Genomic DNA, 25,047 nt, shown 5'->3' with positions numbered 1-25,047 from the left:
TGAGAGCAGAATATATGTAGCTGTTTATAACTGGTCATCAGTCATAATGCACTGAAACATCATAAACACCGGCCTTGTTTATCTTTAGCGCTACTCCACTCAACAGCAATCTTGAGCTATTGAGCAATCTATCCTCTTCAGTCTACAACAAATAAGTGTGTCACTAGCCAGCTGAGCCAAACCCCAAAAGAGCGATCTAAACTCCGACACCCGGCCTGCACAGCTCCCTCTCTGTTTATACCATGTGTACAAAGTGTGTGGATTCATTTGTTTAACCGACACACAACTCGTTGTGTGACTGACGGTGTCCTTGATGCCGACCCTTTTCCCTCCACAGTAGCTCTGCCCAGGTGCCGCTGCATTTCCTCCTCGAGGTGCACCTGGTCCAGTAAAGAAGAGCATTAACGCTTCCGCGTCAGCAGCAGAAGGGAGAGGCCGAGTTGTGACTGCCGGCGTTTCTGACCACATAAAAATAGGTTTAAAAGAGAGTTCACAAAATAGAACAGTAAGTCAATGGCTAAGATTGTATTGGCAGCACATTAGACACAACATAATAATAATAATAATAATAATAATAAAAACATGAATCAGCTTTTGAGAAAACAACTGTAAAAAAAAGTTTCTTGTACAATATAAAGAAATAACCGTAGATGTAAATGTGTATCTATAGAATTCACAGTATCATTTAAATTGTAAATTAAATGGATATGTCCCAGTAGTTTGTTGCTGGAAATGTTAGCAAATGTTTACATCCATTTCTCTTCAGAAGATATGGCTGCAAGTACTGCAAATATTACTCTTTGAAAGAGTTGTGAGCACAAATGTTTTGGCCGGAAAACGGCACAACAAATTGCGTGTGCTCGTTATCCAACGTGCATAAACATCGTTAAACGCAGGAAATGTCTATTTTGAGGTCAGGAAGTCATTTTCTGTGTCTCACAGCCCGCGTCATCTGAGAGAAACGCCTGTTTTTGAACAACACATGATATCCTGCTGTTGCAGAGTGTTGCTTTCAACGGCACACGTGGAAAATGTAATCTGCATTTTAGTTATTTTTTAAAAACTACACAGAAAAGCAGGATGCTCGAAGATGGAATTTGTCATCAAAACATATAAAATCATAACAAAATTTAGGCCATACATTTTTGAAGCTATCAAAAGTTCATGACCGCAACCGTCTCGAAACTATTTGGACTTTGGGAGTTGCATTTAACTGAAAAGTGCCAGGCATGCAGGTACACGTACGGGGGAAAACTGTTATTACCCGACTGTAATTTCTTACACTGGAGGACTAGATACTGGCATGTTAAGAGGGCCGCAGCGGGAACAGACAGCTTCGGCATTGTTTCGTCTGTTCGGCTGCTTCACCTGAGGGCAAATCCCTCCCACTTTCAGGACCTTAAAGGTTTCAGTCGACAACGAAATCACCTCGCCGTGCGAAAGATGATCTTGGACGGAGAGAGTCTGCAGGGCCGAGCTCATTCCCCCGAGGGACGCTAATCCAGGCCAAATATATTACGCAGTCGGCAACCCGATAGGTCTCAAGTGAAGGAAGTCTCATTATTCTACTGTTAATGCTGTTCATACTAATATATTTTATTCCCCTAGACAAACACCTGCTTTAAACAGGTATATTATATCCATATAAAAGGAGAGAACATAAGAAGGAGAGGCAGGGATATGTGCAGTGGGTAAAGATTTCTGGTGCTATTAATGTCAAGAAATGTTGTCCAAATGTTTACATTTTAAGCAACACAATCCCTGCAGAGAAGGTTTTGAGGTATATGATATATTAGTAAAGACAACATTACAACAATACAATTTAGCAAGCACACAATACAGTACCCTCACACAGTTGCTATATGTGGGATACAACATGCACCACAGTATAAAGATTGAAATGACCCATACAAAAATTACATCCACGACAGAACAAAACTGGCTCTGCTTGAAGAAAACACTGCATCATAACTCGGTAATTAAAGATTAGGAAACTGTTAACACGTTATGGGCCCTTTGAGGAGATCTTTTACTGGCCAAATCAGCTCAAATGTCCCGTGTGCATTGGATGCAGAAAACAATATAAGTGGAATTAAAATTGATCACCTGCATCATTAAGGATTTGCTACATTTGTTTGTATTTGTTTTCCACCACAGGGATTCAGCAGCATTTATAGGAACAATAACTCTGCCCCACATCAACAGACCACATGCCGTAACCAAGGGGATATGGAAAATTCATTCAATTCATTTCAATACTTTTCTAATTGCGTTGTACAATTTCCATTTAAAGTTGTCGGTGAAATAACTTTGAATTGGACCTGATGCTGGACAAAATTCAAATTAAGATTAGCAGTATGTTGATATTTTGATTGCGTAGAAAAAGGGCGCGTCGCTATTGGACCTGACACTTGTCATTGGAGCAATTACTGCGCCTGTGACGTCAACTTTTGGACCACTCCGCGTAGCCTGATGTCCGAGTGAAACGTGCTTGCAGAGACTTCCCTCCACCTGCCTCAGGTGAGCCGCCGGTCAGCGTTTTAACACTGCGCCACCACCAGGACGAACGAGGTCGCGTCGTGTTTAGCGAATGCGTGACTTTTGGTCGCCGTCAAACGACCACGACCCGAATACTCGTCCGCGGTGACAACCTCGGAGACGAAAAGAGTGAGTGGAAATGACCGTGGAAATCGAATCGACCCACTGGCGTCTAACCTGGTTCAATTAGCGCCAGGTGTGCTCGTCGTGTGAGCAGCACGCGGGCCAGACTGCAGCGCTGCACGCGAGAGATAAATAACTGCTGACGGATGGATGCTGATAGGAGATAACCAGGTATTGATGGGGGAGCAGGTTGCATAACACGGGGAACTAATAATGACGGGAGGGGGGAGGGGGGGGGGGTGATGGACAGAAGAGACATGAAGCTCTGCAGTCGGTGGAGCTGTGGATCAAGCTGAAGCTCTTTTTGAAATTGATTTTTGCATAAACTGTGGTAAACATCTTTCAGAAACACTGGTCACAGAGTGATCTTGTTCTGTGGACACAGTGACTGACAGTTTTGAAATCACCCTCTTTTATTTTTGTCTTGCTGTGGACAGACCTCAGGCTGTTATGTAATGACAGCAGATGGCAAAAGGAGGCTTTTTTTCTTCTTTTTTGGCATTCACAGGTGATCTTCACACTTCAGAAGTGATGATTAATGCCTCACACATCAACATCAAGTTTTGTGTTGATGACTGACAAGGCTTTATTTTTCTTCTTTTTTTTCTCGCCACCATCACATCCGCTCCTGCTGTTGCACACTGAATTAAAGGGACCGTCTGAACTATGCTTATTCACTTCCTTGCAGGGAGTTGGATGAGAAGAAACACATCACTCTTGTATACACACAAATGACGCTGCAGCCAGTTTGTTTAGCTTAGCGTAGCATTACAAGTTGAAACAGGAAGACACAGCAAGGCCCTGGTTGCCAGGAGACCAGCACCGAAAATCGCTGCCGGTGGGAAGATTTTGTTACCTTTGGTCACAGCTGTTTCCAGTCTTCATGTTATGCTAAGCTAACTATCTGCAGGCGCTATGTGTGGCATCGATCTGCATCAAACAGAACCATCTACATCTTCATTTTTAAGATTATACAGAGATTGGCATTTTTGTGCTGTACAGTCGTATTAGATATGAGTTGAAGAAGCGATGAGGTCATCTTTAAAAGTCCGACTGAGCTTTACTCCGTCACTGACCAGTACCAATAAGTTGGCTGCATGACAGTTTCCTTCGTCACGGTAAAGAGACGGACGGCAGGTGTTCTTCCCACTTGAAAATCTTGTGGGAATGTAACGTGAGATTGGATGACCTTAGCACCTTCACCTCTCGGTTCGCTGTCCTGTAATGTTGAACGCAGTTACAGCCCTAACCCTCCTCTCATGTCCTGTCGGGAGTTTGATTGACTGTCTTCCGCTTGGCTTGCCGTGACATTGAGGCTCCGGGTTTATGGAACAGTATGTGGCCGGAGGAGCTTCTTACCACCTTCGCTGCTCCTCGGGATGCAGGTCGAATGACTTTGTTTTCTTAACTTTTAGTTCGGGCACCATCATTCGGTCGGGATTTCACTTTTTTTGTTCAACACCTTTTCGTAGCAGCCATTTTGACCTTCCGAGTTAAACAAAGGTGCAAATGATAAAATGGGTGGTGCTCCAGTTCTTTTAAATGGGTTCCAGCCAATCCAAGGAGCAAGCAAGCAAAATAGCGGGGCCCTGGCCAACATAAATGGAAAAGGGCCCTAATCAATGTTGATAATTACCCCTGTGTTTACCCTGACACAGCGCTAAAATGGGACAATTGTGCATCCTGCGATTTGCAAAGTTTGTCATATTAACATTTCAAAAGAATTTTGATTCATTGGTGAGCCCTACTAATCATGCTAATGTTAGCATTTAGCACAAAGTACAGTGTCACAGGGCCGTAAACCCCCCTGGTCTTGTGTGAAATACAATAGAAAAGAGGCGACCCATAAGATGCCTTTTCCTCAAGCGGCTGTACTGTTCTCACCTTCTGACACATGGAAATAAAACCGCCCCAGTGATCATGTTTATGATGAGTGCAGCTGCCAGGTAGCTTTCTCTCTCTGCCCCCTGACTGATGTTTTTACTGGAGGTCTTTTGAGACGGATGGCTCAGCAGGATGTCTTTAGTCCCGCGCCGTATCACGTTTCTCTCCCTTGAAGACCACTATAATCACAACTTGCCTTATTTTATATTGAAGTCCAGGTGGACTGTACAGCACTTGTGTTTTTGATGGCGATGACTTCTAGGAATAATAGTTATGTGTTTTATGTACATGACTTTTTGTTTAATGATAATATAACTTCCATCTTGGTGTCCAGCAGGATCACACGCTTGTATCTCTGCCTAAATTAGTTCCAGAGAGCATGAAGAGTTCAAACACCCAGCATGAGGAAGAGATCCAACTGTGCTTCCATGCGGGATGATGCATATCCGGAGTATATTGGATAACAAGAGCAGTTACAGTGCTTCTTGGAAGGCTGATTCCATAGTAGCAGCACATTTGAAGGCGAGTTGATGAGAAAATGATTGTCTGATTTATTAGAAGAGGAACCCAACTTATTTTCTCAGTTGTTTCAGTATCAGCTCGTTGGTTTCTGCCCCCTGATTCGGATTTGCACTAAATGGGCAGTTTTGAGTCCTTTTCTGAGGGCCAACTTTTGATAGTGTCTTGAATCCCTAACCCAAATAAACTGTTGGCGTTGAGAGATGTGGTAGCCCTCCTGTTTTCCTAATCCCTGCTTCGGGCTGGAGTTGAGCTCTCTCCGCCCGCAGGAGGAGGGCACTAATTCTTTGTATGGCGGGGGTCATGATCTTTCTACATACCCGGAGGTCACATGTAGGAGCTGAGGCGTGATGGACTCGACAAAAAGAGGGGGAGCATAGAAGGACGGTAGAGGAAAGGGGGGGGGGAGGGGGGGGGGCGATGAGAAGGTGAAAGGAAAGTTGACCAAACAACAGTCCACCATCAGGAATCAGGAAACGTTCATTGCCGTTATATGTTAGACATACATGGAATTTGACCATGCCGTAAAAGTGAAGAGGCAGAATTAACGATGGTCTCTGAGTCCCGAGAAGTCCCCGCGTTGTCTCCGTCAGACAGCTGCACAGCAGGAAGAGCCAGCCGCCTGTGCTGATGAGCGGAGCGCCGGGCTTTAATTTTACTTTCATCACGAATGCCTACAGAGCGCACACTGCGTCACAAAATCCCTTCCTCGTGTCAGGTGGTGGGACAGTTTGCCTCGTGGAGGGTCGTCAGAGTAACCTTTTGGTGAGTCAGAGTACCTCAACGCCACCCCGCCGTTTAAAAGCTTTTCATCTAGAGGTCATCCGGCAGATATTAAAGTGCCTGCCGTTTTCTCACTTCCTGCCGTGAGCGAAGATGCAAACGACAGCGCCGGGCCTGGCCCGCCATGCAAAGTGGGGCCTTTTTTACATGCAAAGCTGCGTGGAGCTCGGCATCAAGGTGGAAAAGTGAAGACAATCCCACACCGTGATCCATTAACTTGTGACAAAGTGCACAAACGTTTCTGGGTGGCGAGGAATGGGGCGGGTTGCTGGTTCTGATGGCCGTGTTCATATGTTTAGAGATCGCTTGATGACCGAGCTGCTTCCAGCGCTTCTCCCCGTTGTAAAAAGGCCTGGTTGACGTCACTTGTGTGTACATCTGCTCGCGCGCACGTCCGAGGACAATAGGCCGGTGTCCATATCGCTCATGTGCTTCCTGTCGGAGGCCCGCGTGTGCGCGTGCACGTTTGTGGTTGCTTGTGCACCTCCAACTCCGGCCCATGTTTGCGTGGTCCAGCAGAAGGACACGCAGACCCCTGCTGCGTGCTGAACGGGGATATTTCTGGATTGTTGTTACTCTGAGGGAACTTCCCTTTCAAAGCAAACTTAGCTGGATGGTCTACACAGGCCACTAGCTTTCTTTTCATTGTGTGTAATGCATTTTAGTGACGGATCAAGTGGTGGTTCTAACCAACCCCCACAGGCTAGTAGTCCTCTGCAGTCTTGAGATTAAAGGTTGAAGGATTTTCAAGAAGTGACTCTGGAAAGTCTTGATCTTGTTGTTATACTATCTTCACCTCCTTATCTTCCAGCTAATGACAGATAACCAACAAAGGCAACCTTGACCTGATGTACACACACACACACACACACAGAATCATCTACTGGATGTGTGTGTCATCCTGAGGTGACGATGTAGCCAGAAGCAGACAGAAGTTTAGTTGACAGTCAGGACGTGTGATTCATAAATGATGTACTATTGGAGAAGCGCATTGTTCAGGATGTAGGTGAAGGATATTTCAAGGCTTGGCATCATTTTTTCCTTTCCATTTGAGTATTCTGTTAAAGCTACTGGTCCTTCTATAGCCGTACGATGCCTGAGATGAATGAGGTTTATTTTCATGGGAATAAACTCTGCCATAAACCCAGGGGTAACTACCAAGCAAATACCTTCAGCAGACCTCATCTCTTTTACTGTTCATTTGTATTTATCATTGTGTTGTATATATTGTGCACTATGCTTTTCTAAACTTTCAATCAGTTTGGAGCTTGTCTTGACCTAAGGATTTTGCTTTACTACAGTCCCTATGGTTACTCCAAGTTCATTTTTTCTGCTACCTTTATCACGGGATCTTTTTGTTACTTTTTTGTGAAATGAACATTTTTTATCTCATAATTTAAAAGGTTTTATTTGTAAAACTCTTGGTAGTCTCTCTTGAAAAAGCTTAAATTTAGACTGCTGCTGTATGTGTCCCTGTTTTAAGTCACTAAACATGGCTGACACATTTAGATTACTAGTGGTACAATGGATCCTAGCTGCCGAAAGAGCACATGTTAAACCTGCTGATTACACACATCATAATCACAATCATACGTCTAGTTCAGACCTTTTGATTAAGCGTGTGTGGGCATATTTGTGTGTGTGTGTGTGTGTGTTCTGTAAGTCAAGACCCGTCCTGTGCATCTGATAACAGTAACACACGGCTGTCTGTATTTGTTCAGCGGGGGAAAACATTCCAGCAGACATACCTATAGGCTGGGATTTAAGTGCATGTTTGCTTTTTTTTAATACTACTAACAACCACTTAAAGTACTTTAGAGATTGGCTGTAAAAACATGTTCCACGTACTGTAATTGTAAGGTTTATCTCCAGCGCAGAGAAAGTGTGGCCCGCTGACCTAAACGTTTAAAATGCCAACCGTTTAAAAAAATATGCAAAAAGCATAAAGCATGCTTTAATACCTGCTTGGTTGAACAAGGTGTTCTTCAAGAGAAAGATTAAGTCACATGGATTTTTCTTTCTTTTTTTTTTTTAAATCTTTGCCTAGATTTATATTTGTATGGATTACAATGTCCAAAGGGCAGATAATACCAACCACTCGGGTATAATAAAGAATGCACAAAGCCTCTAATGCAATCGTATTGCATTGTATTTGGGTTTTCCTTCTAATTTCTCCACTGTGGTTCATTATATTCTACCTGTCTGTATAGCGTTATGATGGGCTGAGTGCGTAGTGTCCCAACTCACAGTACAGTTGAGACCGAATGCTGGAAAGTAAGAGCATGTAAACACACCTGCTTTTCATGTGGCTAATGTGGCTCTCTGTCCTTTTTGTGTGTTTGTCTGGTGACGTTGTGTACTTTTGGTCTGCCCTGCCCCGCAGGTGCTTCAAGGTTCAATTTATTCGTCCATACAATTGTGGACATGCGTCCCCTGTTATCAACAAGTAGATGCTCTTATTATACTCTATATGTCTGCTCATAATATACTGTAAGTTGTCCTTTAAAATGAGGTATATTAATGCTGTGATGATTTGGGGAAATGTTAATGTGTGAAGGATGCACGCAATGCTATACCAGCAAAGCTTTCTTGAGGAAAGGATTGCAGCTGTAGTTGGTTGGATCTTATAGAAACAGAAATGACTTTACCATGCTCACTTATTTTATTCTAAAAACGTTTCCTTTAGTTTGACTAAAATGCATTTCTTGTCCTTATTGTTGCGACAAAGCAAGTCAAGTTCCCCAGGCTCCACATGGAGATCCCTCACTCGGTCCTGTCCCTCAGTGAAACGCTCCTGTAAGGATCGGTTGGATGTTTCCGGGTTGGGGGTCAAGGGTCACCAGTCCACCACAGCCAGAGAGTGTCCCATGATGGGCAGAGGCATTTCTATGCCAGCCGGGTGGATTCCTCGCTAAGTTTATCTGGTTGGTGGGAAACTAAGCAGCAGTTGTATTTTGTGCTGGAAAATAACTTCTTGTGGTTTAATTTATTTAATATCCCCACATCTTAAACTGTGAGGGGCAGGTTAGGAAGAAAGTGAAGCTCTCAATCAAATGGATTGTCCATTCGTTAGTTTTATTGTAGTTTTGATTTTTCATACCTTTTTCTTTTCATTGTTGCTGTTACTTGCATCCTGTCATCTCAACTTTATCCATTCTTTGACTGAGTCATTTATGAAATCCCCTTAAAGGGCGGGTCTGTCAGTGGTTAACATCAGACCTGAGATGTTATCAAGTATATGAAAAAATAATAAAAAGAGATCAAAGTCTGATGACAGGAGTGACATGAGGCCTTCAGTTGGGAGAATATACTTTTGGTTTTATGTCTCATAACACTGCAGGTGTTTTGTGTTGTAATGTACTAATTGCATTACACAGTAAAAAGATGCATTTGATTTGTTTTCATTGCCTCTGATCTTTGAAAACCCCTCAATATTTGCAAAGAAATACTAGAAATAACTAGAGAATGAATAACCAAACGTCCCTGAATCTCAGCCATTTGTCACCCGGCAAACGTTAATCGAGTTAAACGTTTGTTTAAGTTGACGCGGGGGGAGAGATCTTGATTTACACCTTGTGGTGTTCCACTAAAGTCCACTAAACAATGCGGTTGAAGCAGAATGAGAGTGTGTGCCATCGCTGGCCTCACTGCTGCTCTCCTTCCTCCACCACAGAACTCCCCAAGGCCCCGGATATGCGGCAGGCTTCTTTCCTCCCTGATTTTGTTATGTCTGCAGTGCCCCCCCCCCTCCCTCCCTATACACTGCACTATTCTGGTTTAAATGTACACGTGAAAGGCTCATCCGAGTGAGAGAGGCATATAGGGCGAGAGAAGGGCAGTGACGGAGCGGATGAGAGTCGGGCGGCCCATTAAATGCTCGACCAAAATAAGAAAAGCTGTGGTAAGAAAGTGGGTGAATTGTGTAATAAACTATTCATTTAAATCGGATTAAAATAGAGACCAGCTTTGTTTATGAAACCCAAAATATCCCAAATGAATTTAGTTTTGAGCCGTCCAGATGTGTTTCCACTGTTTGTGTTTGCGGACTGGTGTTTTACAGCATCAGGCTGACCGGAGTGAGCGGCTGTGTTTGGATGCTGTGACACTCGTCTGTCCATGCAGGACAGGTGTGTCCTGCTGAGTGGACTGCACACCATAATGCTTGTTCTTATTTAGGAGCATTCGGGTAGCCAACAACTAGTTGTCAAAGGCGCTATAAAGATCTATGGCATCCGTGAAATGGGCAACTTTTTTTTTTACTATTTTTTTTTTAATAATGAAAGTACAAAAACATGAGTCATTTTAATGTTCTACACGTACAAGGTGAGAATTGCTCTCAAGCACCAATGTGCTTCTGCTGACGTGACGGGTAAAGGGCGATAGTTTTGCAGTTTATTACGAAGTGCAGAGCAATCAACAAGTGAAAGTGCAATTCAGTTTTATAAATGTCTTTAAACGGAGGTTAATCAGGAAACATTTATTGCCATAATATGTCAGACATACAAGGAATTTGACTTGGCGGTTGGTGCAATGATGGCTGTAGAAATCTTGGGAGAAATCGAGTCAGTATTTGCTAGTGTTTCTATTTAGAATATTTTTAATACAATTTTGATACCACAAGGAATTAAATTAACGGATATGCCCAAAAAGAGCTCTTCTTTTCAGTGGATTTTCTTCTCTCTGTTCAAAAGGGCTGATGTTAAGAACCCCAAAATATATACAACAAAGTGCACGGTGTCCCCTGCGGGCTAATGCCCCCCCCCCCCTCCCCCCTCAAGAGAAAGATGAATGCACTACTCTGTCGTGGTTGAAAGCCCCACAGAAGACTTTTCCAATAAGTAATTCTAGAAACGGGGGCAATGCTGAAGTCCAACCGGTAGAAACTTTGTCTCACACACACACGCACACAGACACACACGCACACACACACACACACACACAGATGGACAGCCCCCAGCTCCTAGCTGTCCATCGCTGCCTTTAGCAAGTCTGTCAGCACTCTGTGAAAAAGGGCCACGGAGGGACATAATGACTAATCAGGAGACGAGAAGGCGGCCCATTCTGTGTCTGTGTGTGTGTGTGAGTGTGTGTTAGGATGTAAAAGCTTTTTTGAGCCCACACGGCACACTGAGCCTTTATTGTGGAGAGAACAGTATAGCTATAAGCTGTGTCATTGTGCGCTTGTCAATTTGTGTATGCCTAAAGAGACCGGGGGGGGGGCCTCTCACCCCAATGATAGCGTCGCCCTGAACAGGCCGCCGACATAAAAGTGATTTATTTCCCTGAGAGAGAACTTCCCCCTCCAGTTTCCCCCCCCCCCCCCCCCCCCCCCGGCCCCCCTTTCCTTCGTCTAACTCTCCCACTCAGCAGCTGTTCCTCTCACTTTCCGCTCTCCCTCCACCCAACTCCAGCACCTCCCTGCATGCTCACCCACTCCCCCCCCCCCGCCCCCCCAGCCAGTGGGATGGCTTTGTTTTATTGTTGCGCAGCATTGGGCAGGGAAACCCCTCCCTCCCCCGTCTGCAGTTGGCCGGGGGTCCGACCCGCTCTGAACGCTGGGGTGCAGCAGTGTGGATGCCCGGATACGCAGAGGATTAGAACAGGCGGTTGGACATTTGCTGTCTAAATGAGCGTCATGGCGTTTCGTAGCTGTTAGTTTTGTCCCTCCCCAGCCCAGGCCTCACGCTGAACACCTGCTTTCAGATGCGGACACGCGCTTCCTTGCTGAGGCTGCACTGTGCGCTCGCGTTGCAATTATAGTCCAGTCGTTTTTATTGTAGTGTTGACAGGTGTTTAATGTAGAATGTGTTTCTCCCACCTGGTTATTACGCGGACCTGGTCGTTGGATTTGCGTTAATCTCATGAGCTTCAATTACAAGAATTGTGTTTGACATTAGGGCCTAAATATCCCTTTACCTCCAAACTATATTTTTTTTATGGTTTGCATAGCTTAGAAAAACATTGGATGTCATTTCATGCCGCTGCAAATGGGCCGAAAACTCCCCCAGTCAAAGACGGGACACAAGCATAATTTATGTGTTGACATACGACTGTTTCCTGTACAGAGGAGAAAATATGTAGAGGGGGCGAAATGTCCGGAGCAGACTCCACTCCTGAAATGAAAGCCGAAAAGCCCAGCAGCCTCAGGAAAACACAGAGGACGTGGGTTTTCCCTCTGACCACCAATCAGCACGGCCCTATAGGAAGAGGCCCAGGTTGTGTTTGTGTCAGAGTGTGTTTACTGAGGAAATGTTATGCAGACAGCAGTAAAGATGATTCTCTTCTGAAATTTTGTTGATCCAGTTTCAGCTCAAATAGTCATTCCTAGGTTCTTTCTTACAATAGATAGAAATAGACATTTTTCCTGAGATTATATTTCTTTATTCTTTTAGGTGCTTCTTTGCTTGACATGGTTGCACTTATCTTACCATTTTTTCCTCAACCGTTTCAGTAAAAGCTCGTTAGTAAAGCCAAATTAGCTCGCCTCGTGGAGGGTGTAAATTACCTTTTAAAGTGCAGATTTTAACAACGCGCTATTGTGTTCCTGGATCAGATTTACCGATTTCTGTGATTGCCACGGTTGGGTTAGTGGTTTGAACATGAAACCACAGTGGTTTCCCGTTGCCTGTTGGCCTGCTGCTGATCAGTGAGGAAAATGTGTTATCCCCGTAGGGGCCAGTTGGAGCTGTTTTCCTAATAGAACATAACTACTATAGTAAATAGCTATGAGCTTTAACACAGTTTTAATAATTATGGGGATGGCAGGTCATTGCATGCCTGTGTTTGTTGGGAGTCAATCTTTTATATGTGACACGTGGTGTGCTGCGAGCTGACAGCCTCGGGGCCACAAAGGTTATGAGCTTGTCCGGTGGCTTTTCAAAGCCCCGAACTGACTTCCTGTTGAATTAAAGCTGACATGAAACAGACGGGCTGTAATGAGCTGTCATCTTCTGCACTTCAGCCAAATGTCCAACTGCGCCGATACAACGAACACACGGCATCTGTGCAGCTTTGTGTGAATGAATGAATGCATGAATGCATGCTAGGATATACGTGTGTGACCTGTGTTTGTGTGAGTGTGAGTGTGTGTGTGTGTGTGTGTGTGAGCTGAGCTCCCATGTGTGTCAGTGTCAGTGTCAGTGTGTGCCTGAAAGAATGTCAGACTGGGTAACAGGTGGTATCAGCTTTTGGAGCTGGTCACTCTGTCCCAGAACAAAAGCTTTGGATATTTCTGAATGCTGCCTAGTGTCTGAGTGCTTCCTTAGTCCTTGTGCTTCAGTTTGTGTGTGTGTGTGTGTGTGTGTGTGTGTGTGTGTATGTGTGTGGTCAGCTACATGGACTGGCCATTGTGCCCTTGGCCCTCAGCAGATGTGGCCTGAACAATGAGCAGGGTAAATAAAAGGAAGTGGTGTATAAATAGCCTCTTACGTCTGCATGAGTGGAGTTCTTGTGCTGTGTGTGCGATGCTGTTTGATGTGAATGAGTTGTACTTGGGGAAGTTGCACTGTATCGACTCTCCACAGGTCGTTTGCACACAACAGTATTTCAGACTTTTTTCTTTTTGGTTTGAGTTAATCAAAGTTAAAAATATAAACTTCTTCCCAGCTCTACTCTCAGATATTTCATTTCTATCCATCGGCGATGCGATGGCTCCCCGAACAGCGCTCCATAAGCCCCACGGCAGGCGTTTCTGAGCAGTGAAGCTCAGTTAGGAGCTTGTCTCTAAATCACATCCTGGTTTTAACAATGCTTAAAATAAAGACCCCTCCGAGTCCTCCCTCTCCCATCCAGCCCTCTCCTTGGCGCTCGTGTATCCAGGCCACATATAGACCGCAGCCATACATCGTCTCACACATGTCCATGCGACCTTTTGACTTCTTCGCTCAGTCACTTCTGCTTGTGCCGGTCAAGGTGTCCTTTATCTTTGGATCCAGCACAGACAAGTCAATTTCAACACTCAGCAGATTAAAAAAACCCAGAAACAAACCTGTTGATTTTCTAGGTTTCTGCTGCAAATTTTTATCTTACGATGACGTCCTCATGACCACATGTACTGCAAAACCACGCATCATTTAAAACACCATTCAGAAATGTTTGTAAATGAATTGAAGATTTTCTGGGAGCGCTCACTACTATGTTGTAATTTTCCAAGATGAGATAAGATCTCAGTGCTCTATGTGCGACTGTGGATGTATATTTTCCTTCATGTCTTCCTTTCTGCTTTCAGGTTGTCTGAGGGTTTCAAGTATTTCCTTCCTCTCGGTCACATATGGATCGAGTTAAGACCTGCCACTAACATCTGTATCCATTGTAAAGACAAGAGGAGGAACTTTTTCCAGTCCCAGGGCCTTTTAACAATTCCTTTGAGATGGACTCGAGATGTATTTGAAGTTTTCGTGTCCAGCTGTTATTACAGTGACATGTGACCTCACACTCGCCTCCGTGCCACAGCTTCGACTGCTGTTTATACAGTAGCTTGTAATTGAGAGGCGGCCGATTTCTTGAAAAAAGCGCTCGCCGCGGGTCATGTTGCTAAGCAACTATTGAGAACCCGTTATGCTAATACCTGAAACTAATACCACTCCACGGTTTAATCTCCCCGTAAGCTAGACGGCATCTGTGAGACGATGGCCTCAATGGAAACTGTGGGCAGACGCTCTCACGCGGCCCGCTGTCAATCGTTGTCTTTCAACGCTAATCTCCTTCTAATTTAGATCCATTGTGTGGAGGAATTCTTAACAAGCTTCATGGTGTCGCTGAAAAAGGCATGACTAGAAACATTTGCTTTAGGTTATACTTGGTTAGGTAGATCTCATGCATGCACTGCCTGCATGATCTGCATTGTGTCGGCACCTTTACTTTGTGCAGGTTTTTGTGTGCAAACATGAATCATCCTGAACGAAAAGAAACGGGAGGGTGTTGCTTAATGGTTTCATGTATTTATTTTGGCATTTAATAAACTCGATTTTCTCCTCTGAGGAACATGTATGATTAGTGTTGATTTTACTGCCTGTTTTGAATGGCTCAATGAAGACTGGCACAGCCACGGTTTATGGCTCACTCCTAATTTTGGGCTTACTGGTTACAAAACCCACTATTTACTTTGTTACAGTGGGGCAAGCGGGTTGGAGACGGGGGGAGAGAGAGGGAGAGACGAATGGATGAAAGTGAAGCTACGTGGAAGGAAGCGAGTTTGAAAAGTGAAAGGATTGAAAAAGGGGCAAATTAGGGGGAAGTACATTACAAGGAGACAGACGGCTGACGCTCAGAGGAAGGGTACTGTTCGGGGAGAAGAGCGATTTTCTTTTGGTACTGTAAATAATACCCCCTGCTTGAGTTGGAAGGCTTTCACGGCTCCTTTTGTGCGCTGTGACATCTTAGGTTCCCTAAAGAGAGCAGAGGGCTGGGCTTCCAGGCCTTTCGCTGGCATGGGAAAGGCAGATTATGAGCCCAATATGAGTATGAGAGAAATAAAGCCTCCACAGGTTGAAGGGAGCGAAGCCGACACGCACTCCTGGTTCTTTATCCCACTGAAACCCACATACGCAGACGTTCAGGCACACACACACACACACACACACACACAATGCATCAGCACTATCATTGTCAAAGCGTTGAGGTTTGTTGGCTGCTGTTTCTAACGGCAGAAAAGTAGTGGCCTCTGCTCTGTAACTACAATGTTAAGCTTGTAATCCCGACGCACTCTCCAACGTTTACAGCATGATATGCAAAGGTAGTATCCGTTATTTTGTTGTTGTGAATGAATACTTTTAATCAAAATGTTAACCTGAGTTTGTGTTGCACAAAATGCTGCATTTTTTCCTCTTCCTGTTAAAAATCAACTTAACATGAATTCATGTGTGGTCACATACATTTTCGTGATTTGAGGTTAGTCCTGCCCATCACAATTGTGTCAACTGTCACTCGTTAGCATTTCCTGTGCGGTCAATTTTGGAGCCACCAGGAAATCTCTGGGCGGGGGAGATAAAAACGTAATGTTTGGTGACGCGATAGTGACTAAAACCATCACATGAGTGTGATTCACCTGCAAGATGAAATCGCATCCGGTTTGATTCTTTCATCAGTAAACAAGCAGCTGATGACCAGCAGGAAGTGGCAGCAGGGAAGCGGGAAGAGGGGTTTTCCTTCCGCCGTCAGTTGAGGAAGTCTGGATCAAAATCTGACATTCTCACTACCTAGATGACCTAGTCACTGGATAAACAAGGCATTGAGGAACACTCCAGCCAATGAGTGTTGTCATAACCATATACTATCACAGTTTGGATATCGCAAACAATCACTGGAAACGATTTAGTGCCCTTTTTCTGTGTGGAACAAGCCACCTGACCAACTCCACCCATCTTAACCCTCGAGGCCAAATAAAAACAATGCTGAGAGCGTCCAGCTGGCAGCGAGCTCCCCGCTTGTTTATCCTCAGACGCGGTGCCAAAGTCTGCCATTGTCCCCGTGTGTCTCAAAGTGCAAGGTGTGGTGCTGGTTTACAAAGCATTGGGACTGTGTTTGTGGGTTCATCCAGGTCATGATGATGACGGCCAGTCACTGACCCACATCGGCCCGGTTTTTTGGGGGGTTACTGTTCACTGCAAGCGTAGGTCACAGAAAGCGGGGTTAAAATAGTTCCTCTTTTTTCTCTTGTTTTTAAGATGCTGCAGGTAAATTATTTTCAGAGATAAGTGCGTCATAGTTGGTTCCATATCAAAGGTTAATGTCTGAGATCCCAAAGCCAACAGAGCTTTTTTTTCCTGGTTAAGGCCTGTGAAAACTAGGAAGTGAGAAAGAGTGTGTGTGTGTGTGTGCTGACAGAGCCAGGAGCTGCTTCGTCAATCCCAGGAAGCCCTGCAACCAGGAGGCTGGAGCCAGTGGCTCAGAGAGCAGGGACTTTCCTCCATCCTGCTCTGATAGGAAGCAGAACAATGACCACTGGCATGGATATTTTCTGTGTGCGCTCATACAGACCAGCTCACTGCAGGTTGCAATTCGAGCTCTGAGACCTGCAATCTCTGCCCGCTGGCTGTTTTTTGGGTAGTCCCCTTACATCCAAGAAGCTGTGATATTGAAGATGTCCTTGGGAAGTCATGACCAAGGAAAAAGACCCCAATAAAGAAGCTCCAAATGATGCTGTGTGTAATGTGACCCACTTGTCTTGTTTGTTTTTTTTAGAACGGGGGGGCATAGACGAGATGACTCGTCCTTGCACTGCCCTCTTTTTCCTCTCCTCCTGCATCAGCTCTGGTCACACATACCCACACCCTTCTCCTTCCCCCCAGCGCCCATCGCCACAGTTTTAGCGCCAGCTTCCTTTTTTACCCACTGTCACTCGCGCCGCCCGCAGTGCTGTGTGGCCAAACCGCTCCGCAGAGTGAGAGCGGGCGCAAAGGCCCAGTTGGAAAGAGGGAATGAGGCTAGTCTTGCAGCAATAATTGGTCAGGAAGTGGACTGCTTGGATTTGCAAGCTCTTCTCTCCCCCCCCCCCTCCCCCCTCCCCCCTCCCTTCCCTCCCAGTGGGCAGTCAGTTCAGTTGTGTTATGCTTCCATCTGTTCCCCTCTCTCTCTCTTTCTCTCTCCCTCTCTTACTCTTTCCTCTCAGCGTCCCTCTTTCTCTCTGCACTGATCTCACAGAGGGGTGGACCTCGAACCGGGCGGCCTCGACGCGAGCCCTGCCTACCTCTCTGAAGCCATTTAGGGTTTCCATGGCCGCACGTTTGGCGTGAAACGTTTTGAGTGCCTGGTGATGGATCTAAAGTGTGATGAGAGGACACTGGGATGCCAGCGGCTGAGAGCAGGCTGATCGCGGGGATGGTGTCTCTGAGGTGAGTTGTCATCGTCTTTTTCTCGTGGCGCTGTACACTGCCAGGACACAGAGAGGGGCCTCTGATGTGGTGAATGGTTCTGCGCATCTTTAGATGACACTGCAGATGCTTTTTTTTCTTTTTCAACAGAGGCTGAGTTCCCCAAACCCTATATGACCTCCAATTACTTTGTCCAAAAGTCCCAATTTGGCGGCACTCTAATGGCACCTTTGCCCACTTGTCTGATTAGGAACCGCGCTGCTGTACCTGGACAATCAGTTAGGCTTAGTCTCTGGGAGTCAATGCTGGATGGACTTGTAATGGTACTTTCACCTTTTGTGTTTCTGAGGTGATGGTCAACATACTGTTGGTACGTGTGTGTGTGTGTGTGTGTGTGTGTTGTGGTGGTTGAAGACCCGTTGATTTTAAGTGACACCTCAATTGATTTAACCTAATGATTTCTATGCAATTCAAACATGCGCTGTGGTTAGAAAAGTTCAAAGGGTTTGAGTTTTAGGATTGTCGTAGATTTTGAAGCCCCGTCTCCACTGGGGACATTAGATACAACATGGTTATTTCATAGTGTAATTTTAATTTTTTCAAATAACCAAGTTGTTTGACCTGAGTGTATGTGTGTGTGTTCACACACACGTGAGATCTCCTTTGTGGTGTGTCCTCATTCTGGGAGCTCTAACTGGAACACCCAGCTTCTGAGGGACACAGACGGACAAAACGGGATGGACTCATTTTCTGTCGAAGGGGACTTATGTCATAAATCTTAATCTGTCTGGATACGACTTTATATGTATGCATATATGATTCGGTCTCCTTTGTAGGCTTGTATAGTAAAAATTGTGTAGTGTACATGAATATACTCTCCTCCTTTATTTATTTATATATATATATATATATATATATATATATATTCAAACTGTTGTTAACAGAAAGCTGTGGTTTTTGGTTACTTCAAAAAACACGAGTATAGAATACTGCAAATCAAGCTTCTTCTGCATATATTTTAAGGTATATACTGTATGAATACCTTAAAAATAAACATGCCAAAAGTGTGCATTTTAAAGACTACAACGTATTCCAAAGAAGATTAATAATAAAAAATGACCATCTATGCAGCGTGTTATTTTAGTGTGTCATGTGTTTCCCTAATGGAAGAAAAGTCCCCATGTCTGCTTTCTGCTGGTCTCCTTTCCTGGAGCGGGACCCTCGTCCTGCATTTTAATCTGAGGCCAAACACAGCTTCCTCCGTATATCCGCCACATATGCTCACATGCTCACTCAACACACAACAACTCTGCAAACACACATACAGCGTTTCCTTTCCATTTCGGGGATGCACTGTACACTACACACACTCAATTGAAATAACATGGACAATGCATTATTTAAGTAGAGACATTTCTATGTACAATCACAGCAGCCAAATGTATTAACTCATAAGACATGAAAGTTATAATTCCTCATTCTAATCGCACCGTTTTTCTCCCCTGAGTTCCTTCTTGTTTGTTAATATGAACTGACATTATCTCCCATCCTAAATGCTGTTCCCGGGTTCCGCTATGCCTCCCTGCGCTATCATTAGCAGCGGCTGTTGACCTCGTTTGTTGTTGACCGAGCAGCTGTAGTTATTTCTGTGTGGCTGTTGTTTGGTCTGCTTGAATGGCGGAGACGCTCCCGTTTGCCTGGACGCTGATCCGGGACAATTTAGAGGGATTCATGCCGCTGTATAAGATGAAACCGTTGCCTCTGGGGAGGTTTCTGGATGGAGTCAGAAATTCCTGGACCTGTCCTGGACCTGCGAGCAGACGCTTGCTGCCGCAGGGGATACCGTCCCTGTACCTGGAAATCTCATACATTTGGGAAAGGGAAAATCAATACAGGATAAGGCAGACTTTCCCACGCAAAGGAAATTAGACACAGTGCAGGAAATAAAAATCTCGCCCTGGCTCTTGTTGGCCGGAGCTCAGTTCATGATTTATGGACACTTGTGATCTAATGCGGCAAATGTGTGCTGCATTGCATCACTAGGTTGACAATGGGGGAATCATGTCGAGTTAAAGTGCACTAGTACATTCCATCCACCATTTTCTACAACTAAAAGTCCCTTTCTATCCATCAGCCTGATATACGTAGATGTTCTCTTTGAACCCCACTTGTCAAATTCCGACAGAGTCAAGTGTCATTTTGCTAAGCTAAGCGGCCACTGATTATTCAACGTGGCATTGATCTCCTCATTGAACTCTCTGCCACAATGTGAACAAGCATATTTATAAGTGTGTACTATTCCATTGACTATCTGGGAAAAGTCTTACCTGCTTCTAGCTTTAGTAATTCACCACTGATTGCTTAGTAAGAACGTAATCAAATATCCCCCCAAAAAGAAGCCTTCTGCCCGATAATAAAGTGTACCCATCGCATCTTTTGCACTTGGTCAACTAAGATCGTTTTGGTTGATTAGTTATTTTCTTATTTTTCTTTTTTTATGATATATTTCCAAGAAACTTCAACACGTCTTTGTGGCACTTAAGAAATGTGTGTGTGTGTGTGTGTGTGTGTTTTTTTTTGCGTGCGAGAGATAGAGAGAGAGAGCGAGAGACCGAGTGACGGACACGGTCACAGAGGGAGGGGGAAACTGTATATGAATGACCCCTCCACCCACAAACCACTGTCATTAGTCACAGTCTCTCTTAAGTCTCAATCTATCTCACTCTGTTTTCTCAGTGTAGTCCTGAAATGTGTTACCACAGAAGCAGCGTTCACTTTACCGTTGAGAAAACAGCTGAGAAAATGAAGCTGACTGTTGAACGCACACACACACACACACTGCTCACAGCAATAACATTCAACCTGCAACCCCCCTCGCTCGAAAACATGTTTAAGTGGATGAGGACAGCTTTTATTACACACACACACACACACACACACACTTAAACATGTTTAATAGGCTGTAGTATTTGAAGTATTTGAACCCTGTGTCCTGCTTCACTGTTTTCATTGCAAGTGTTGTGTGAAATGGAGTGGTTTGTTGACAATAAGCATTTTCTTCCCTCTGCCTCACTGTCTTTCCACATGCCACTCGGCCTTGGAGATGAATGCCTCGCGGTCGCCATAGTGACCACCGTGGCGCCGTGGCTCCCGATCATCTTGGCAACATGGCAAACTCTCAAACCATCAATTCTCGCTCTGGGTGCTTGGCGTGAGTTTGGGGGGGAGTGTTTGTCTGTGTGTAGCTTGTTGTGAGCCGTGAAAAGGAGAGAGGCCAGCTGGGAAATCTGCTGTCTGAGTTAAGAGAGCGATGAGACGGGAGCAAAGCGTTAGGACAGCGGCGAGGAGCACTGGCCGCCCTGCGCAGGGGAAAATGTATGTTTGCCCTGACTGCAACTCGTGCAGAAAGTAGTAGATTAAAAAAGAGAGTTGTTGAGAAAGAGTTGTCAAAATTGACGAAGAGAAAGAGAAATCCTTTTTAGTGTGGAACAGCCTCCAGAAACATTGGATCCTACATTACCCATCATGCAACTCAACCGCATCGTTCACTAATGGCTGTTAAAATTGTCGATGCATTGCTTTAACAAATGAGATGCAATGAGTTCACATTAACCACCTCCTGGCTCTAGCTTCTTAGCATACATACTGGGATTAATGTTTCTGTCAAACTCTGTGATGTAAATATGCAAATATAACTAAATATTCTACTATTTCGTAAAGATTACCACCCAAAACTAAGGAAAACGGAACCATTTTAACGACTATTAATGACCGATGTTGAATTATAATTCACACATAATATCCAAAAAGATTGTCATTGGAGTACTTGTACCACAAGCTGCTGTAGTCTCTTTTCCATCAGAGAACAGAATCTGATAAGAGCTCCTAGCGGAAGTTTTCTTTTTGCTGTGTCAAAACTGTAGTCAAAACAATGAACTAATCTTTGATTTATATCAATACTCTTTCTCTACTCTAGTCCCCCCGTTTCCCCTTTCACACTCTGTCCACATGGGTAGCAACTCTACTATAGCGATCATCATTCCCAGAAAAAGAGGAACAACATTGTTGCTCGGGTCGATCTCCTGCAGTGAGGCCTTCGGAGCACACGGGGGGCATCAGATAAGCCGCACTGCTGCTGTATGCTTCTGTCATCAACAGGTCGTGCTCGGCTGAACCGAGGCGTTTAGACGCTCCCTCTGTGTGATTGCCATACTAGCGGTGCTCATTGTGTGTGTGCCTGTGTGAGTGTTTGTGTGTGTTAGAGAGCGGGGGGGTTAAAGGTGGTAGGGGGAGGTGGACAGTATTTGGATTGCGAGTGGAGATTTAGGTGCTTCGTGGGTCAACGGACCCTCAGACCATTGGAGGGAGGGGTCAAGCTTCTTCAGGTTGTGTGTGTGTGTGTGTGTGTGATAGAGGATAGTCCAGTGGGTCTCTCTTATTTTATTGTGAGGAGAAGGGGGGTGTTGTAAGCAGGACCCCATGCTGCCGGGACCAGTCCCTGTCTTTAACGAGGGACGACAAATAGTCGACACATTTGCTTTAGTGCGTGAGACTAAGGGCCCATTGTCTCACGTGTGTCTTCTTTTAGGGACGTTCAGCCGATCCGGAAGTGATTTCTGAAATGAAACGCGTTTAGAGAACAGGTTTCCAACAAAGATATTTCTGTAAGCATTTGTTTACCAACTAATTCTTTTTTTCTGTTTTTTTTTTACTTACAAATTATTTGATTTTCATACCAGCAAGCTTTTCTCTGTAGAATGTTGCTTTGGAAAATCAAGTATCAAAAGTTGGCATTTGATACTTATTATTTCTTGTGGTAAATCTAAACTTGTGTTAACACAATATTTAAGGGTTTCCGTAGGGATTTAAGTGTGAGCACTTGCAAGAGAGACTCTGAGATTGAGGACATTTTCACAAGGGCCGAGATGTTCTGACTTGAAACTCCCTTGAATGATTCAAGTGCCAAAACAAATACCATAATGACACTCTGTATTATCTGTAATTAAACCCTCCCTTGTAGCCCAGCCACAACTGTCTTCCTCCTCTGTACGCCGTCATTTCTCCACTCCCAATTGTTCGCTTCCAGCATTTGAATTTAGAATTTCATTCAGAGTACAATCTGTAGTTTGAACAATAACCACAGAGCAAATGAGCGGAGGCCTTCGGGTGCTGCAAACGTGGATGGAAGTGTAATATTACACATTTGCATGCGCTACCCATGCTGTGGTGATGCTGGTTGGAGCATCTTTTAGTCTCAAGCCCATGACACAATAACAGCGATGATGATGACTGTGAAGAGTAACATGAACTTAATCTGTATAATAAGGCAGAGTGGGCCCTAAAACACAGATGCACTGTTCTGCTAAATACTATTGTATAAAATATGTTTATTTCACAGAGAGTAAGAGTCCAGCGTCTCTCTGATGTGGGACACAATGAGCTGTGCAGTGGATGAGGAGCTTTTGTTTGATTTTGCTCTATTGATCAGCCGTAACCCCCCTCCCACCCCCCACCACCTTCTTGTAAAGTGCGTATACGTGTGTGATCTCTGGAGCAGCCGTTCAGCTGCCCGCTGAGCCTGCACCCCGCAAGCGTTACAAACCCAGCTCAAAAAGTTTGATTTTGGTAGGGGCGAAGAAGAGGCAGTAATGGAACGGGAGAGGGGGAAGATAAAAGAAGATGGAAAAAAAAGAGAGGAGGAACTCCCAGCTCCTTGTAATTTGCTGCGGGAGAGAGGGAGGAGGAGTCAAGGGGAGGGGAATACCCAGCAGGGAGGGAGCAGTAGCGAGCAGAGGCCATTCACTCTGACACACACACACACACACTCGCATGCAAACACACACATGAACACTTTCAGACACGTATACACACACACACACACACACACACACACACACACACACACACACACACACACACACACACACACACACACACACACACACACACACACACACACACACATGCATGCGGTGGATGTGTGGCCGAAGGAGAGAGGGAGTGAGAAAGAGAGGCATTCAGACAGAGGAGATCCTTAGCAAACTGAAGTGAGAGAAAGAAAAGACATCAGCCAGGGGAGTGTGTTTGTATGTGTGTGTGTGTGTGTGTGTGTGTGTCTGTGTGTGTGTCCAGGAGAAAACCGGAGAGTGTTTGCTCCAGTGTGTATTTTGGTGGAGCTGACTGCACGTTTGCTCCCAGAAGAAAAGGACTCGCAATGATTTAGGAAACCTAAGGAAATCTCTCCAGGCTTTTGCTGGGAAACAGTGTTTGGAATATGTGACATGCTCAAGAAATCCTGTTTACCTTTTGAAATCTGAGTCTAAAAGACTAATTCAGTCTCGTCTCTGGTAAATTGGAGCCAGAAACCACCATGCCTACCGGTAAGAAGCAACTTTTCTTCTACTCCTTCAAAGATGTTCAATGATGTTTCCCAGCATGGACACACACCATTTTTTTTCCCACAGTGATTCTGTGATGTGGTGGATTTAGATTTTTATGTCAAAAGTACTGCTTGTCTACAAGCGCCGTAGAATAATATGCTGGCTTTGCACGCCTCTTCAGTTAATTCACAAGCTACCAATGGTCACAATAAGTTTTTAAGTAGTCCTTTTCAAGTGGCATCTGGTCAAACTTCAGACAGCAACTTATAAACCAAAGGTCCGCTTACAAGCCGGCGGTGGCCCTTCTGGGCGGTGTGTGTGTGGTGTCTTTTCCTGGGCTGACAGCGCTGCGTGAAGCCTTTGCAGCGTGCGTCTCTCTGCGGTACAGCTGTATGAAGAGCGTCTCCTCGGGCCCCCCGGGGACAAAAAGGAGGGCGTTTGCTTTCTCGCACCTAAATTCCCAATGATTCTGAGCAGCTTTCGCGACCGTTATGTGGTTATTAATAATACTTTTTTCATTTTCGCCGTCGTCATTATAATGCAGGCTGTGCGGAAAATGTATGGGTTTCTAAATATTTGCTAAAAGAATGTGATAAAAGCCCACAGATCTTTCTGTCTCTACGGGCCTGCACATGTGTCTGTTTCCTTTTGCCCGGGTGTAGGTTTGACCGAGTGTTGAGATGCCATTCTGCAGCCTGTGACCCAAATTAGAGCCTTGAGGGCAGCAGTTGGGGGTGGCTACAAATGGGGATAGAGGGGAGCCCAACAGAGACGAGGGGCTGGGGGACAGGGGAGGGTGGGGGGAGAATAATGACTGTTTAGAGCAAAGTCTTTGGTTTAGAGGTGCCGGAGACAATGGACCCCTCCGTCCCTCTCCTCCCACCCTGCTAGCCCAGTCCTCTGGGACATCGCCCCCCCCCCCCCCCCCCCCCCCCCCCCCACACACACACACACACACACTTGCACAAAGCCGCACGAGTGCAGAATGACGGGGGCAGGTCCCCGTTGGA

General features: G+C 45.0%; 1 protein-coding gene across 3 annotated transcripts in view; it reads left to right on the top strand.

Moving 5' to 3' along the window:
- The first annotated feature begins 2,499 nt into the window (after positions 1 to 2,499).
- The window catches only part of LOC119194910 (pleckstrin homology domain-containing family G member 1), a 46,509-nt gene continuing 23,961 nt past the window's right edge, over positions 2,500 to 25,047 (top strand). The window contains exon 1 of one of the 3 annotated variants that reach the window (XM_062559531.1): positions 2,500 to 2,520. Coding sequence is in view for 1 of the 3 variants with exons in the window: in XM_037449392.2 (XP_037305289.2) it covers positions 24,028 to 24,037 (10 nt within the window). In the remaining 2 variants the exon portion in view is untranslated. Of the gene's footprint in view, positions 2,521 to 17,410; positions 17,679 to 23,325; positions 24,038 to 25,047 lie in introns of those variants that run through there. The other 2 variants (XM_037449393.2, XM_037449392.2) reach the window with 2 other exon arrangements.

This window comes from Pungitius pungitius, chromosome 20 (assembly GCF_949316345.1).
Source record: "Pungitius pungitius chromosome 20, fPunPun2.1, whole genome shotgun sequence".
Lineage (NCBI taxonomy): Eukaryota > Metazoa > Chordata > Actinopteri > Perciformes > Gasterosteidae > Pungitius > Pungitius pungitius.
This window is presented reverse-complemented; position numbering and strand designations above follow the sequence as displayed.